Genomic DNA, 12,592 nt, shown 5'->3' on the forward strand with positions numbered 1-12,592 from the left:
CCACTTATGCATATTCAGTGAAAGGCAAACTGCAGAGTCATTGTGGTATCAGATTTGCTCCTGAGCTTCTCCGTGTTCCTGCCTCAGAGGAAGGAAGGTGTGGCACTGTTTGAGAAAAGCAGGAGCATTCAGTAGTACTTGCTGAGGAGAGCTGGTGTGTGTGTGTGTGTGTGTGTCTGCGTGAGCGTTCTCGTCTCCAGGCTGTTTGCCCGCTCAAAGATGCATTCAATGGAGCCTTTATTTCCCAATGGTGCATGTTGATGTCTGTTGAACACACACTATGATACTGTATTGTGTCTCCAAGCTTTCAATGATTCCACTTAGTGACTCCAGAACCCAGTCAGACTTTATTATGACATGGGCTGGTTCAAGGCAGGACAGCAGCAGGATGACTGCTCAACATCGAAAAAAAAAAAACAACTTCATATTTGCACTGTATATAAACAGATAACCAGTTTTCCCCACAGGCACAAACATTTTTTAATGTCGGTTAGTGATAGTGATTTATAAACATACTCATGGGAAACCCCAGATGAAGTCAGCTTTGTAAGCTTCTGACAGGCCACAAACTGTTGTGACAAAGAGAAACCAAAAAAACATCATGGAGGGAATGCTGGACCTTTACAGATCAGATATAACCATGAGAATAATTTCCACTGATCTTTTTAAGCAATTACACAGCACTAGACAGCGGAAAAAGTCAAGCCATGAGACTGCTCTCCAATGAGATGAGTTCTCCGTCCCAGTTAGGCAGAAACCCTGACTTTTTTGAAGAACTGTTGCTTGTTCTAATGAAACTATCGTAAAAGGGAAGTATTTTGCCCTTAAGAATAATAGTATTTAATTATAATTATAATAGTAGAATAACTTGTAATCCTGAAGGAACCGTCCAACTCAAAAGGAGGTGAAAGCATCAATTTATAGGGCTTCTTTACTTCTGGAGAAATTAGTGCACTTTGCACAATAGATGGCAACATGAGGAAGGATGGTGGTGATGGTGGAAGCTTTAAGTAGATGCAGCATCTTCTTTAAACAAGTGGCCTTAGAACAACAAAGTCAATGTTTTAGACCTGGGCCGCCATATATGGTAAATTTAACATAATCACAACATGAGTGTACAAAATCTGAATATAACATTAAACTGTTTGGATAGTAATACACATTACCTAATACTGCTCATCACTAAATGTGTCTGTGACTCAAATAAACCAAAAACTGACTGTAGACTTCTTTATTCCCCACAAGCCTCATCATCATCCTTCCCAAAGGCCATTCAACACTCAACATTCGTAATCAAAGCTTAAATTGTGTTTCAGCTACATTACTTTTGCCAAGAGGAATGGGCCAAACATCCAGCAAATTCCTATGAGAAGAATAGGCGTGGTCCAGATGTTTGGGCTCAGTCACACAGTTTAACAGGGAGGATCGGAAGAGACTAAATGAAGGTAATTAATCTTTTGACTATGAAGACTTTAATTGGTATTATTATAGAAAACAAATTGGATCTGAAAGAGGGAAATTCTGTCTGATTTAAAGTCATACAGGGTTTAAAAAAACAGTGTTTACACAGTCAATCTGAACATCTGATTTCAATATATAAATTAAAGAATCCAACTTTGATAAAGAATTGGAGACTCTCTCTGAATGGCGCAGATGTTACCAGTTTAACAACTCGCAGGGTGTCACGTTTCTGTGAAACCTGAACGCCTCTGAACTATGATAGCTCAGCTTTTCTGGTAAGTTTCCTTCACTCTAAAAAAATAAAAAGGAAAAAACTAGTGATGTAACGTTTCCTAACACTAAAAGCAAACAAAACCAAAAAAATTGGACAATGATACCGGAGAGTATCGACGAGTGACATCTTGGTTTGGAGATAAATCTCAGTTCCTATGTGTTATCATATAGGACTGAGGCTACCCTGGGCCTGTACAATGCTCCCTAGGTCTGTACAGCTGAACCGTCCAGCACAGGCAGAAGCAAGGCACGCAAACGTCTCTGCACATCAGTGTCTCAACAGGGACGGAGGGGGAAAGAGGGCGAGAATTAAATGGAGAGAAAGATGAAGAGGCAGAAGCAAAATGAGTCAGGGAGTCAATGAAAAGCGTGTGTTGGAGCTCCATTTAAGAGGAATAAACAAACCAGAGCCTAACAGAAAAGGTATCCTCATATAAAATAAGATTTACTTATCTTTGCAGTCAAATGAGGGAAAAATAAAGACAGACAGAAAAGACTTTTACTGATTTATACCAAGCTACAGTTTGCTTGGATTATCAATCAGATGACTTTGAGTCTTCTTTATAAGAAGCATGACATATGAAGTCCTTTTTTGTAAACTTTACTGCTGTAGATAAACAAACAGAAATCTTTCAGTATCTGATCGGTTGATCTGAGGAAAACCAAACTGATTTAAGTGAAAATTGTTTGATTTGGAGCCCTTGATGACAGTTTGGTGTATCCCTACATTATGCAACCCAGCAGAATTGATTAAACATTTGAACATTTAACAATAGAAAAGGGGTAGAAAGATTTTTTAAATCCCATCGATAGGTGCTGGACAAAAACAAATGGCAAAACTTAAGAGAACAAACCGCCAGCAACAAAAAAAAGTTCAATTATAGAAAATCATCTGCAAGTCCCTAACTAATCTCTATTCCAAAACCCTACAGTAATTGAGCTTGCCTTACAGATTAATAATGTGGTTTCTTAAATAATAAGGGAGAAAATTACAACCTAAACACTCAATGTTGACATTTCTGACCTTCAAACATGTCACACGGTTGACTGGAAATGCACTGAAAAAAATAAAGAGCAAAACATATAAAATTAGCCAGTATGCTAGTAATTACACTGAAACTTCAACAATCATCAGCAGGAGAATGTTGGAGACTGGTGGTGTTCCTCATGTTGGATATAACTTTAAAAATAAGCCGTCAGAATCTTATCATTGGTCTAATGTTGATATACTACTGATGAAATGTAGTGTATAACTGCAAAGCTCTTTGAAGCATCAGTATGGGCAAATTCCTCATGTTTAATAACAGGGTTTGGTAGCAGTGGCAAATCAAAGCTTAACAAATCCCCTTAGAACTGCATAAAAAATGAAAAATGCATATTTACTAAGGTCAAAAACACTTCAAATAGCAAAGAGACACCCTGCTGGATACCAGGAAAGACAGGTCTCCTCCAGACTCAAAGACAGGGAACTTAAAACTGTGCATGAATAACACTGTCACTCATAGGGTGACACTTTGCCAAACAAGTGATGCGAACCGTGGTGGCATTTAGCTCAGTGTTTGGCGCTGGAAAAAACCCAGTGTGTCACACAACACTGAGTTGCTAACACAAACGGTGGGCTGGAAATCTGTAAACCAACACAGCATTACTGTTATTGAAGATGTGATTATGTTAAGATGGTTTAAAAGTCTTGGCCAGGGTTGCTCGGGGCTTTGTGGCTGTAAAGCTACTTCAGCGTCTGGCACTAAATTATTTCTAACCGAGCAGAGAGACAAAGGCCGCCCTGTTCCTTGGAAGAAGAAGAAGCAGAAGTCCTGATATGACATAGTGTACACAGCAGACCTGTATATAGAACTGCTTAGCAGAAAATAAAGACATATCAACAAACTATACTTGATATTAAAAGCCAAAATTTTCCACAGTCAAAGTAATTCACACCAAGCTGGCTGCTGCTTAGTTTCTATCTGGGGCAGGTGACTGCTTTAAACAGATGTCTGACTGTGTGTCAGAACCTATTATCAGCACCGCATCCGAGGTTTGTGAGCAGCAGAAAAAGATACCTTGGCTAAGAACGACAGCATGTAACGGTGAAGTATACGTTTGTCGGTGTAAAGGAAATATGATAAGGTAGTTGGGTTGCATGGGGACAGAGTCAGCGGTGCACAAATGAGTTAAAAATGCACAAAACGGTCACTATCCTGCAGGTTTTCGACTCATAATGAAACCGATGGCTCCATCCCACAAGGTGTTACCGCACAGTCATATGGCTCAGGCTAAAACCACACGGGAAGATGGCTCAGGTAGCTGAAAAAAAGCGACATGGGGGAAAGTTTGGTAGTGGAAAGATATCTCCTTTATCAACGCTTTTTGATAGGTAAAAATTTGCTGCAAGACACTAAAACTACACTCCTGCTTAGTATGTTAGTCACAGTGGTGAAACAGAAGATCAGGCAGTCGGATGTTACCTTGCTTCAGAGGAAGTTAAGCCTATATTGGTCTTAGGTAAAAACACTGTATCTATCACTAGCTGTTATCATATTTTCAGTAACATTTATGAACTAATTTCTAGTTTTCAAGGAATATGAAAGATTTCCTAAAAGAGATCCAGCAAAAATATAAAAACAAAAACTCCTCATCAAACTCTTTCACTTATAGCCAAATGCATCAATACCTCATTTTTTCCCCCTTACAAATGTTAACATGAAACAGCTAACAGATATATATTATATACATTCAGAGTAGGGCTGGAACTATTAATTGGATTAATCGATTATTGAAATAATCATCAACTAGTTTAGTAATTGATTAATTCTTAACTGGAAAACAGGGACTCTACAACAAAACCTTTAGGTGAAAGAGCAACCCACTTAGAGGAGTAATTAAACAAAAAAATTGTAAAAAGAAAAAAAAAATCTTAATATCCAAAATATTTTGCATTTAAGATGGAAAAATTCCTCTTTTCGTATGTCAACATGCTCTATCCAGAACTCCTAAAATGAAAAAGCTTTAGTTTCCATTTTATTATGTAAAATCTCTTCTTTAAGGAACCTTATTTCAATCAGAGTATGAATCAATCGATTGAAAAAATAATCAGCAGAATAAGGGATTAGCAAAATAATAGTGAGTTGTAGCCATAATCCACAAAGTAAAATATACTGACAATTGCTCCCATATTAACACATATTTTTTTCAGGCTGTTCTTCTTTAGGAAGTTTGAAGGTTGTGAAACAACGACCCAGTCATGCAGATGATGGTACCGCTAAGTGTAAAATTTAAAGTTAATGGTAGAAATCGCAGTGGTGATAGAAAATGTGGACAGTGTTCTCGCCAACGAAATTCAGATAAAACAGCTGCAGAAATTGTGTTTTTGAACACATGACCTGCTTATTTGTGCATATAGTTTGTGAAAAACCTGTCAGTTGGAGGATCTCGAGTCAGATATTTTGTGGTACTACTGAGACGACAGCGATCAAATTTGATGGTAAAAACACCCTTTATTTATTCCTTAAAGTCGTTCTTAGCCAACTGTGTCGCTGTGAATGCATGCACATCAACCAGAGCCCCACAATCACAAACACTACTCTTGAAAAAAATATACACATTTAAATCTGGCCTTTTCAGGACACCAATTACATAAAGAAGTATAAGTGTGATTTATATCACTAAACATCCCTTAGCAACCACATTTAATCAAAATATTAATAATTTTTTTCATTTTTAACACCACTAATTCTAAATTATTGCTTAGACGATAAATCCTCCCAAACCCAGAGATGGGACATTAGCCATTTATAGATGTTTCACATCCACCAAGTAGAAGGGACCGGGAAACGGAAGCTTCTCTTTAATTTGCTTTGCCCCCTGACTCAAAACAAATGCTGTTTTCTAATACTCCACAGGGTCACAGGTGACGAGCCACGTGTGCATCTAGTCGGCTCAGGCAGCATACGGCAGCGCACCACTTCCCTTGCAGTGCCTCGCTCTTCATTCAGCATTAGCAGCCCATCACTCAATAACCGGGAGATTAAACATCTATCAAAGTCTGCCGACTTTACCCAGCAGGAAAAGACACATTTAGGCTTTGCGCATCTCCCCAATGATTTAACATCCTGTCTGACTCTGAAAGCGGACAGATGAGGTCATACAGCTTTGGAAAAAAATAATGCTCTCTCAGATAACAAAGCCAACTGCATCCAGGACTCAGCAAATCAGGACAAACACAGATAAAAACCCGATCATGTGTTGGCAGAAAATTAATAAAGAGGGAGAAAGAAAAACCTTACATTTTAAGTCTATTGGTAGATTTTTTAGCATTTCCCTTGAGTGTTTCCACTAGCCTAATCCCTTTTCCTTTCCAATCAACCATAAAATCAGAAGCATTAATAACCTATCCCTCTATTCTTCCTTTCCCCCCATCTATCCATCGGGGGGGAAATGAATTTTCTGTTTTTAGATCATAGATTCTCCCCCTCATCCATCTCACCTACTGTCTCCCTTATCATCGTCCTATCCTGCAGAGGCCTCACCAAATCATCTCCTTTCACTCCCTGTTTCTTTCAATAACCAGATACACATCTGTTTGTTTTGCATGTAAACATCTGGTTTATTGTCTTTTTATAGGAGTGATTTAAACATAAAGAAGTGATAGTATGCCCTCTATTACATAAGCATGATTCACATTTTTCTCCTCCTACAGTATATAAAGAATGATGCTGACATTTTGGGGTTGTTGCATCATAGAAAAGGGATGACGGCCCTCTGAAAACTGATAAAAAATCCCGACAAACAGGCAGGTACTCTACTGTCCTCACCTTAGAACAACTTGTCAAATTAGGGAGAGAAATGTTTGTTTTTTAATGAAAAATGGAACAAGAGTTCAGAACCCAATACTTGCGTTACAAAATTGCAGAGGGAACTGACAGACAGACAAACATGACTGCTAAAGCAGGAAAACCAGTGTCACCACAAGGAACATACATATCAGGGATTTTTTTCTGAACTATAGAATACATGTCAGCATAGATGGACTACATTAAGTCCTATTAATCGACTTACTATTTTCTTACCCAAGCATATACATTAAACGCACAAACATCCACCACCTAGACATAGCTTTAAGTTGAAAATGCATGAAGGCAGGCAGACATGGCTGACAACACTAGTATTTTATTACAGGTTAGACAGACTGGGCTGTTATCTCTCAGCCAAACTGTCATGGCGTGAAGAAACACCCCTGACAACCGGCCTCCACCCTTCCTCAACCCTGATCTACTTTTAATGTGTTGCAGACAGCTTACCTGATAGCCTGTAAAAAAATAAAAAATAAAAAAAATAAAAAAAATAAAAAAAAGCACACATCTAAGCCACCACACACTTACGTGCAACGAGACAAAGGCATATAAGATCAGCGAGTTTCATATTTAAGCTTCTGTAGGGGAAATAAAGCTCTCACAGGAAGCTTCAAATGCACCTTGAACTGTGCACTAGGATAACCCTTCCGCTACTTATGAGAGCAGACATACAGTCTAGACCTTTACAGGTTTGCATAGCAAATATATTATGTAAATGCAGCCGAGCATATTGGGACTTAATGGCTCTTGGCTTCTATGTTGTAGGAGGCTGCTCTGCCACTTGCACTAATGTCAGAGGTTAATCCTGCATACAGCAACCAGCGCTTTGAACTTTATGTACAGGTGGCCCGCTGAGGCAGCCCTATCCAGTAGGGATCATGTGCTTCGACTCAAATTCATGACTCGGACAAACCGCAGCTAAAAATAAAACTACAAATCAGCATCACCAACTTCAGCCATGTGTCATCTGCAACAATGATTTCTATAATATCCCTGTCCTGCTTCTTTAATACCAATTGATTTTCATTATTAGAAAACCCCATTATATAGAATCCTTTTCCTTAAAATAAAAAAAACAAAAAAAAAAACAAAAAACAGCGTGCCTTCATTAATGGCTCTCCAAATAAGCATTTTCTGGGCAATTGTCGCACTTGATCTTTGCAATGTATTGTGACGGATAAGCTAGAAAAATACAGGAAGCAGGAAGGAGAACAAAAGGAAAATCTCAAGCACACAGCGAATTTGATAAAAAAAAGACAGACTAACTAAAAATAAAACCTCTGAAAACTAAAAGTGAGTACGGCCCAAAAAATGTCCAAAGTCTAAGCGATTAGCCATTTCCTCTCCCAGATGTCATGCGACTCATTGGTATAAGAATGAAGCCTTTTCTGAATCCTGCAAACAGCTTTCTGAAAGCTAACAGACATTAACTACTGAATCATGTTTATTGGTCTGATGAAACAAAACCTTTTTTTTGGTTAAGATGATGCCAGGTGTGTTTCTGTACCCAGAAGAGTCCAAAAACAAGTGTGCTTGCCTGCAGTAAGGTACGGTGGTGGAAGTGCCATAGTTTGAGGCTGCTTTAGTGGTGCAGACTGTGGTGAGCTATAATCCATTGAGGGAACCATGAAGGTCAAAAGTTACTTTGTCCCCATGAAGCAGAGAGTGATCCCCTCCCTACTCCAACATGATAAAGACCCCTAATAACACCTCTAGAAAAAGCACTGCCTCACTAAAAAGAACGGAGAGTAAAGGTACTGGACTCTGTAATAATACAGTAATCAATAACAATCCATCCACCAGCTCAGTAATGTCATGGGGGACCGGAAATGCAAACAAAGTGATTACATCATATTATACATTAACATCTTTTACTGGGAGACTGGGTTTGTTAACTATAAGGGCTGTGGCTGTTTTTGCCATAATCAGATGGTTGATTGCGCAACTAGCTTCACCATCAAAGAATATTTGTTAATGCACGTTTCAACTGTAAAAACATTTAATGATAACACAAAGTCAACATACCAAACATGCTATTTGTGGTTGTTGATAAAGTAACCTCAGCTTACTGCTGCAGTTTGGGCCTGACATAACCAGCTCTGAGCCTAAAATGAGTGGTTTGTTTTTAGAAAAAGTCCTAAACAGTTCGTTCATTTACACTTCCAGCTATATGTTGACGGAGTCAGTGAGAGCAGTGCGCTTGTGCTCTGAGAAGGTTGCAAGTATTCGGTTTGATCCCCAAAGCCTGCACTCTGGGTCCCTGAGCAAGACCCCTAACCCCACACTGCTCCCCAGGGGCCACACAATGGCGGCCCACTGCTCCCAAAGGGGATGGGTTCAACGCTGAGGTAAATTTCTATAATGAGAGATCAATAAAGTTCAATTATTATTAATTATTATAATTAATGGTCGCTACCACATGCATTTCTAAACTGACCAATTTCTGAGTCCACTAAAAATAGGAAGTAGTGTCAAAATTTCAGGGTTTAACATAGTCTCTAGTCTAAAGTACATTGTTGGATTTAAGTTTTTTTTTTGAATGATTTTTGGATTTCAGTATTTCCCATGCTAATTATCCCCCTGAAAATGCTGCAACTTCAGTCATTTTAATAACCTAAACACATGGTATTGTGCAAAAATATATATATAATTCAGATAAACTGGTCAGTTTTTTATCTGCAACTATTGCATACGTGGTGATAATGAATAAATAATACTTAATAATAAGCAGGCAGTTTGAAAGCCAGAACCATAACCTGCACAAAACCCCAATAAGAAGAATAAAGAAAGGGAAGAGTTCAGTACAATGCTGTTAGTTATCATGCTCGCTAACAAGAGGCACCTTGCATTGGGAATTAAATAACCTTTAATAAACATGAGCCCGTTATTAACCCTTTATTCAGGACTTAATATAGAAATATTGCCACCAGTTCTAGGCCATGCCAACCTGTTATTTTAGAGGCCAAGGAGACCCAAACCATCGCCTGTCTGTTGCTGGGTGTCCTCAGCTTCTGGACCAGATGGTTCTACCAGCTTTGCTAGGGAGTTAGCCTAAACTGGGCAACATGCTAGCCGCTCCCAGACAGGACGGAGGTGAAATGGAGCATTTCCAGCCACAGTGCACCTGCTGAGTCGCAACCGAAACGAGCGTTTGGGTCCCAGCTACTGCGCAGCTATCAGCTGTCTGTACTCACCCCATTAACCAATCCATGGTGCTGCTGGGAGCTAGCTGAGCTAACGTTAGCTGGCAGCGAATAAATCCACCAGGAGCTGCAGGCAACCCCCTCTAGTTTATCCAGCCACCACCCCTGGCTAGCTCTTGCCGCCTGGCTCCGGACTCCGCTCTCTCTCTCTCCGGTGTCTCTTCAGGCTGCTCGACCTCCTGGTTGCTCAAACGCGGATCGTCGCTGAAACTTGGAGCGATTGTCCTTGTTTTGATCTGCTGCTAGCCTCCGGATCATGAAACGTTGGTGGGGTCAGTCTGGTTAGCTGGTAACGGGAGAGCAGCAAAGGGAAGAGGCGGTGTGCGTCCGCCTGGATGAGCAGAGTCCCGCGTGCCGTGGGAGCTGACCGTCTGGATGTTTGCTGGACAGCCCGGTAACCTCTGTCATAAAGCCTTGTATGGTTACCGTACAGCCTGCCAGACTGAGCCTCCACTGGAGCTGCTGCCTTCTGAGCGAAGTCTAAATCGGAGTCCGGAAGTAAACACAGACCCGACCCACCGTCCGTCATGTACGTAAGCTGCGCTGCATAGCAGATGTCATGGGAGATGTAGTTCATAAAACATAAAAGAAATAGATACCACAGTCCCTTTACCATTATATGAGATCCCTATTAGTACTACTGTATAAAAAGAATCTACTGAAAAATACTGAAAGTATATCTATTTGACGTTAAAGCTGCAGTGTGTAATAATTATAGAGGTTAACTGACAGAAAGGAGATATTTTATACATGTGTATGTTATCTATTATCGACTATGAACTGAAATTCACAAACTTTATGTTTGCGTTGCTATAGAAATTGCCATTTATAATTGCATAGGAGCAGATCTCGCATTTATGGAGGCAGACATCTTTGCCCTACGGCAGCCAAGAGCTGGCAAACTAGTGGCCGTAGAGATTACCGTTATATTCGATTGTAACTGTGGCAAGTTAGGCCAAAATGAAATCTATATCCTACACAGTACTTAGACTGACACAGTCCCTTCACCATTATATGAGATTACTATTAGTACTACTTAAATAAAAAAAATACTGAAAGTATATATTTTTTATGTTAAAGCTGCAGTATGTAATAATTATAGGGGTTTACTGAGAGATAGAAGATATTTTTTTTGCATTAGTATCTTATTTATCATCAACTATGAATTGAAATTCTCAACCTTTATGTTTGAGTTGCCTTAGAAATTGCCATTATAATTGCATAGGAGCAGATATCCCATTTATGGAGGCAGACATCTTTGCGCTACGGCAGCCCAGAGCTGACAAACTACTGGCTGTAGAGATTACCGTTACATTCGACTGTAACTGTGGCAATTTAGCCCAAAATGAAATCTATATCCTACACAGACTAATAAAATACTACTTATAATACGATCCATGCTAAAAGTATAGAGGACGATCTTTTATTTGTTAGTTTTTATTACGTTAGGCTGTTTTATGTGCACGTCCCGTTACCTATCTTTTGCTGCGAATGTGCGCTTTAAGTTGTATATCTGTGGTGAGCTAAGACAGTCATTGAAGGTCACCTTTCTCACCTTTCTTTGAAAATGTCCGAGGGTCATAAGATAAAAAGTTTCTACGAAGTGTATGAGATGAAAAGAAAGGCCTCAGAAGAGGCAGATATATCCTAGAACGCTTTGCGAGGAGAGCTCTCCACGGTTAAGGCATAGTAAGCTTGCATGAGCTATGAGAACAGAATTTTAGATGATTTTACTCTCTCAGCCTAAAGTAACCAGACATGACTAGTAATTATCCTGTTGACAGACCCCCCCATGCTCCAGACACACCACTGGCTGCTTCTCTATTTAACAATATTCCTGTCTAGTCTGTCACTTTAATTGAACAGTCATGACAGTAGATGCCTTATTGTGAAAACCACACCTTGCAGTTTTATCAATAGAATCTGTTGAACTCTGTGAAAGATGTTGCTTTAGCTTGACAGTTTTACACTACGTTAGATTGATATATTAAATAAAAAATGGAAAATTTATATAAATGGTGATGGTGCAGCCAATCAAACTACTTTAACAAAACACTGATATTTAAGAAACACAATAGAAATTAGCTTTTTGTGTGTTTTGTAATAAAATGTTAATATTTCTCTATTAATGAGGCCAAAAAAAATCTTTGTTTTGTACCATCCAGAAGAGGTAAGGCCAGCATGTGAACTGCGATTTGTAAAGAAAAAAGTGCTGAGTAAAAAAACTGAATCCTGAAAAACAAGCAAACATGGCTTCCAGTGGGCAACTGCCAGATATTCGAAAGCCGTTCGTGTAAGTAGAAAATCCAGCAATACTTGTTTTGACCTCCTGAAGTTGGCCTGTCTGGTTCCTTTTTTCTCCTGCCTGCCTCGTCCCTGTCGGATACACCTGATAGCTTCTCGATCTCTGGACATAATCCTCCTGCCTTGCTTCACAACCAAGTCTGTTTTTTTTCTGTCCCTGTCTGGATTGTTCTGTCAATCGTTTATGACCCAAGCCTGGACCTCCCTTCTGCTTCTCTCTCTGGAAACCTGTGGCCAGTAAGCGTTACAGATTCTCTCATCTGGATTCCAGATTTCCCTCTTGTTCATCCCCTCTGGAAACCTCTGCCCTGTGGATTGCTTCTCTGTGCATTACTTTCACACTAACTATGACTGCTCTTCTAACCTTAGCCCATAGCCACTGGCAGGCTCGGACTGGTAATCTGTGATACTGGGCATTCGCAGGGTGGGCAGGTCCTAATTTCAGCTTGCGAGGGCCGGCCCTCCTTAAATCATAACGGCCCAAACACTTACTCTCCGGCC

The 12,592-nt window shown here is 39.7% G+C and overlaps 1 protein-coding gene across 1 annotated transcript in view; it reads right to left on the reverse strand.

Moving 5' to 3' along the window:
• Nucleotides 1-10,249, reverse strand: part of mob2 (MOB kinase activator 2) — a 66,755-nt gene extending 56,506 nt beyond the window's left edge. The window contains exon 1 of the mRNA XM_015382299.1: nt 9,779-10,249. Coding sequence (XP_015237785.1) covers nt 9,779-9,795 — 17 coding nt within the window. The 5' untranslated portion in view covers nt 9,796-10,249. The remainder of the gene's footprint in view (nt 1-9,778) is intronic.
• Between the last annotated feature and the right edge of the window lie 2,343 nt (nt 10,250-12,592).

The sequence above is a fragment of the Cyprinodon variegatus genome, unplaced genomic scaffold (genome assembly GCF_000732505.1).
Source record: "Cyprinodon variegatus isolate N-32 unplaced genomic scaffold, C_variegatus-1.0 Scaffold254, whole genome shotgun sequence".
Classification (NCBI taxonomy): domain Eukaryota; kingdom Metazoa; phylum Chordata; class Actinopteri; order Cyprinodontiformes; family Cyprinodontidae; genus Cyprinodon; species Cyprinodon variegatus.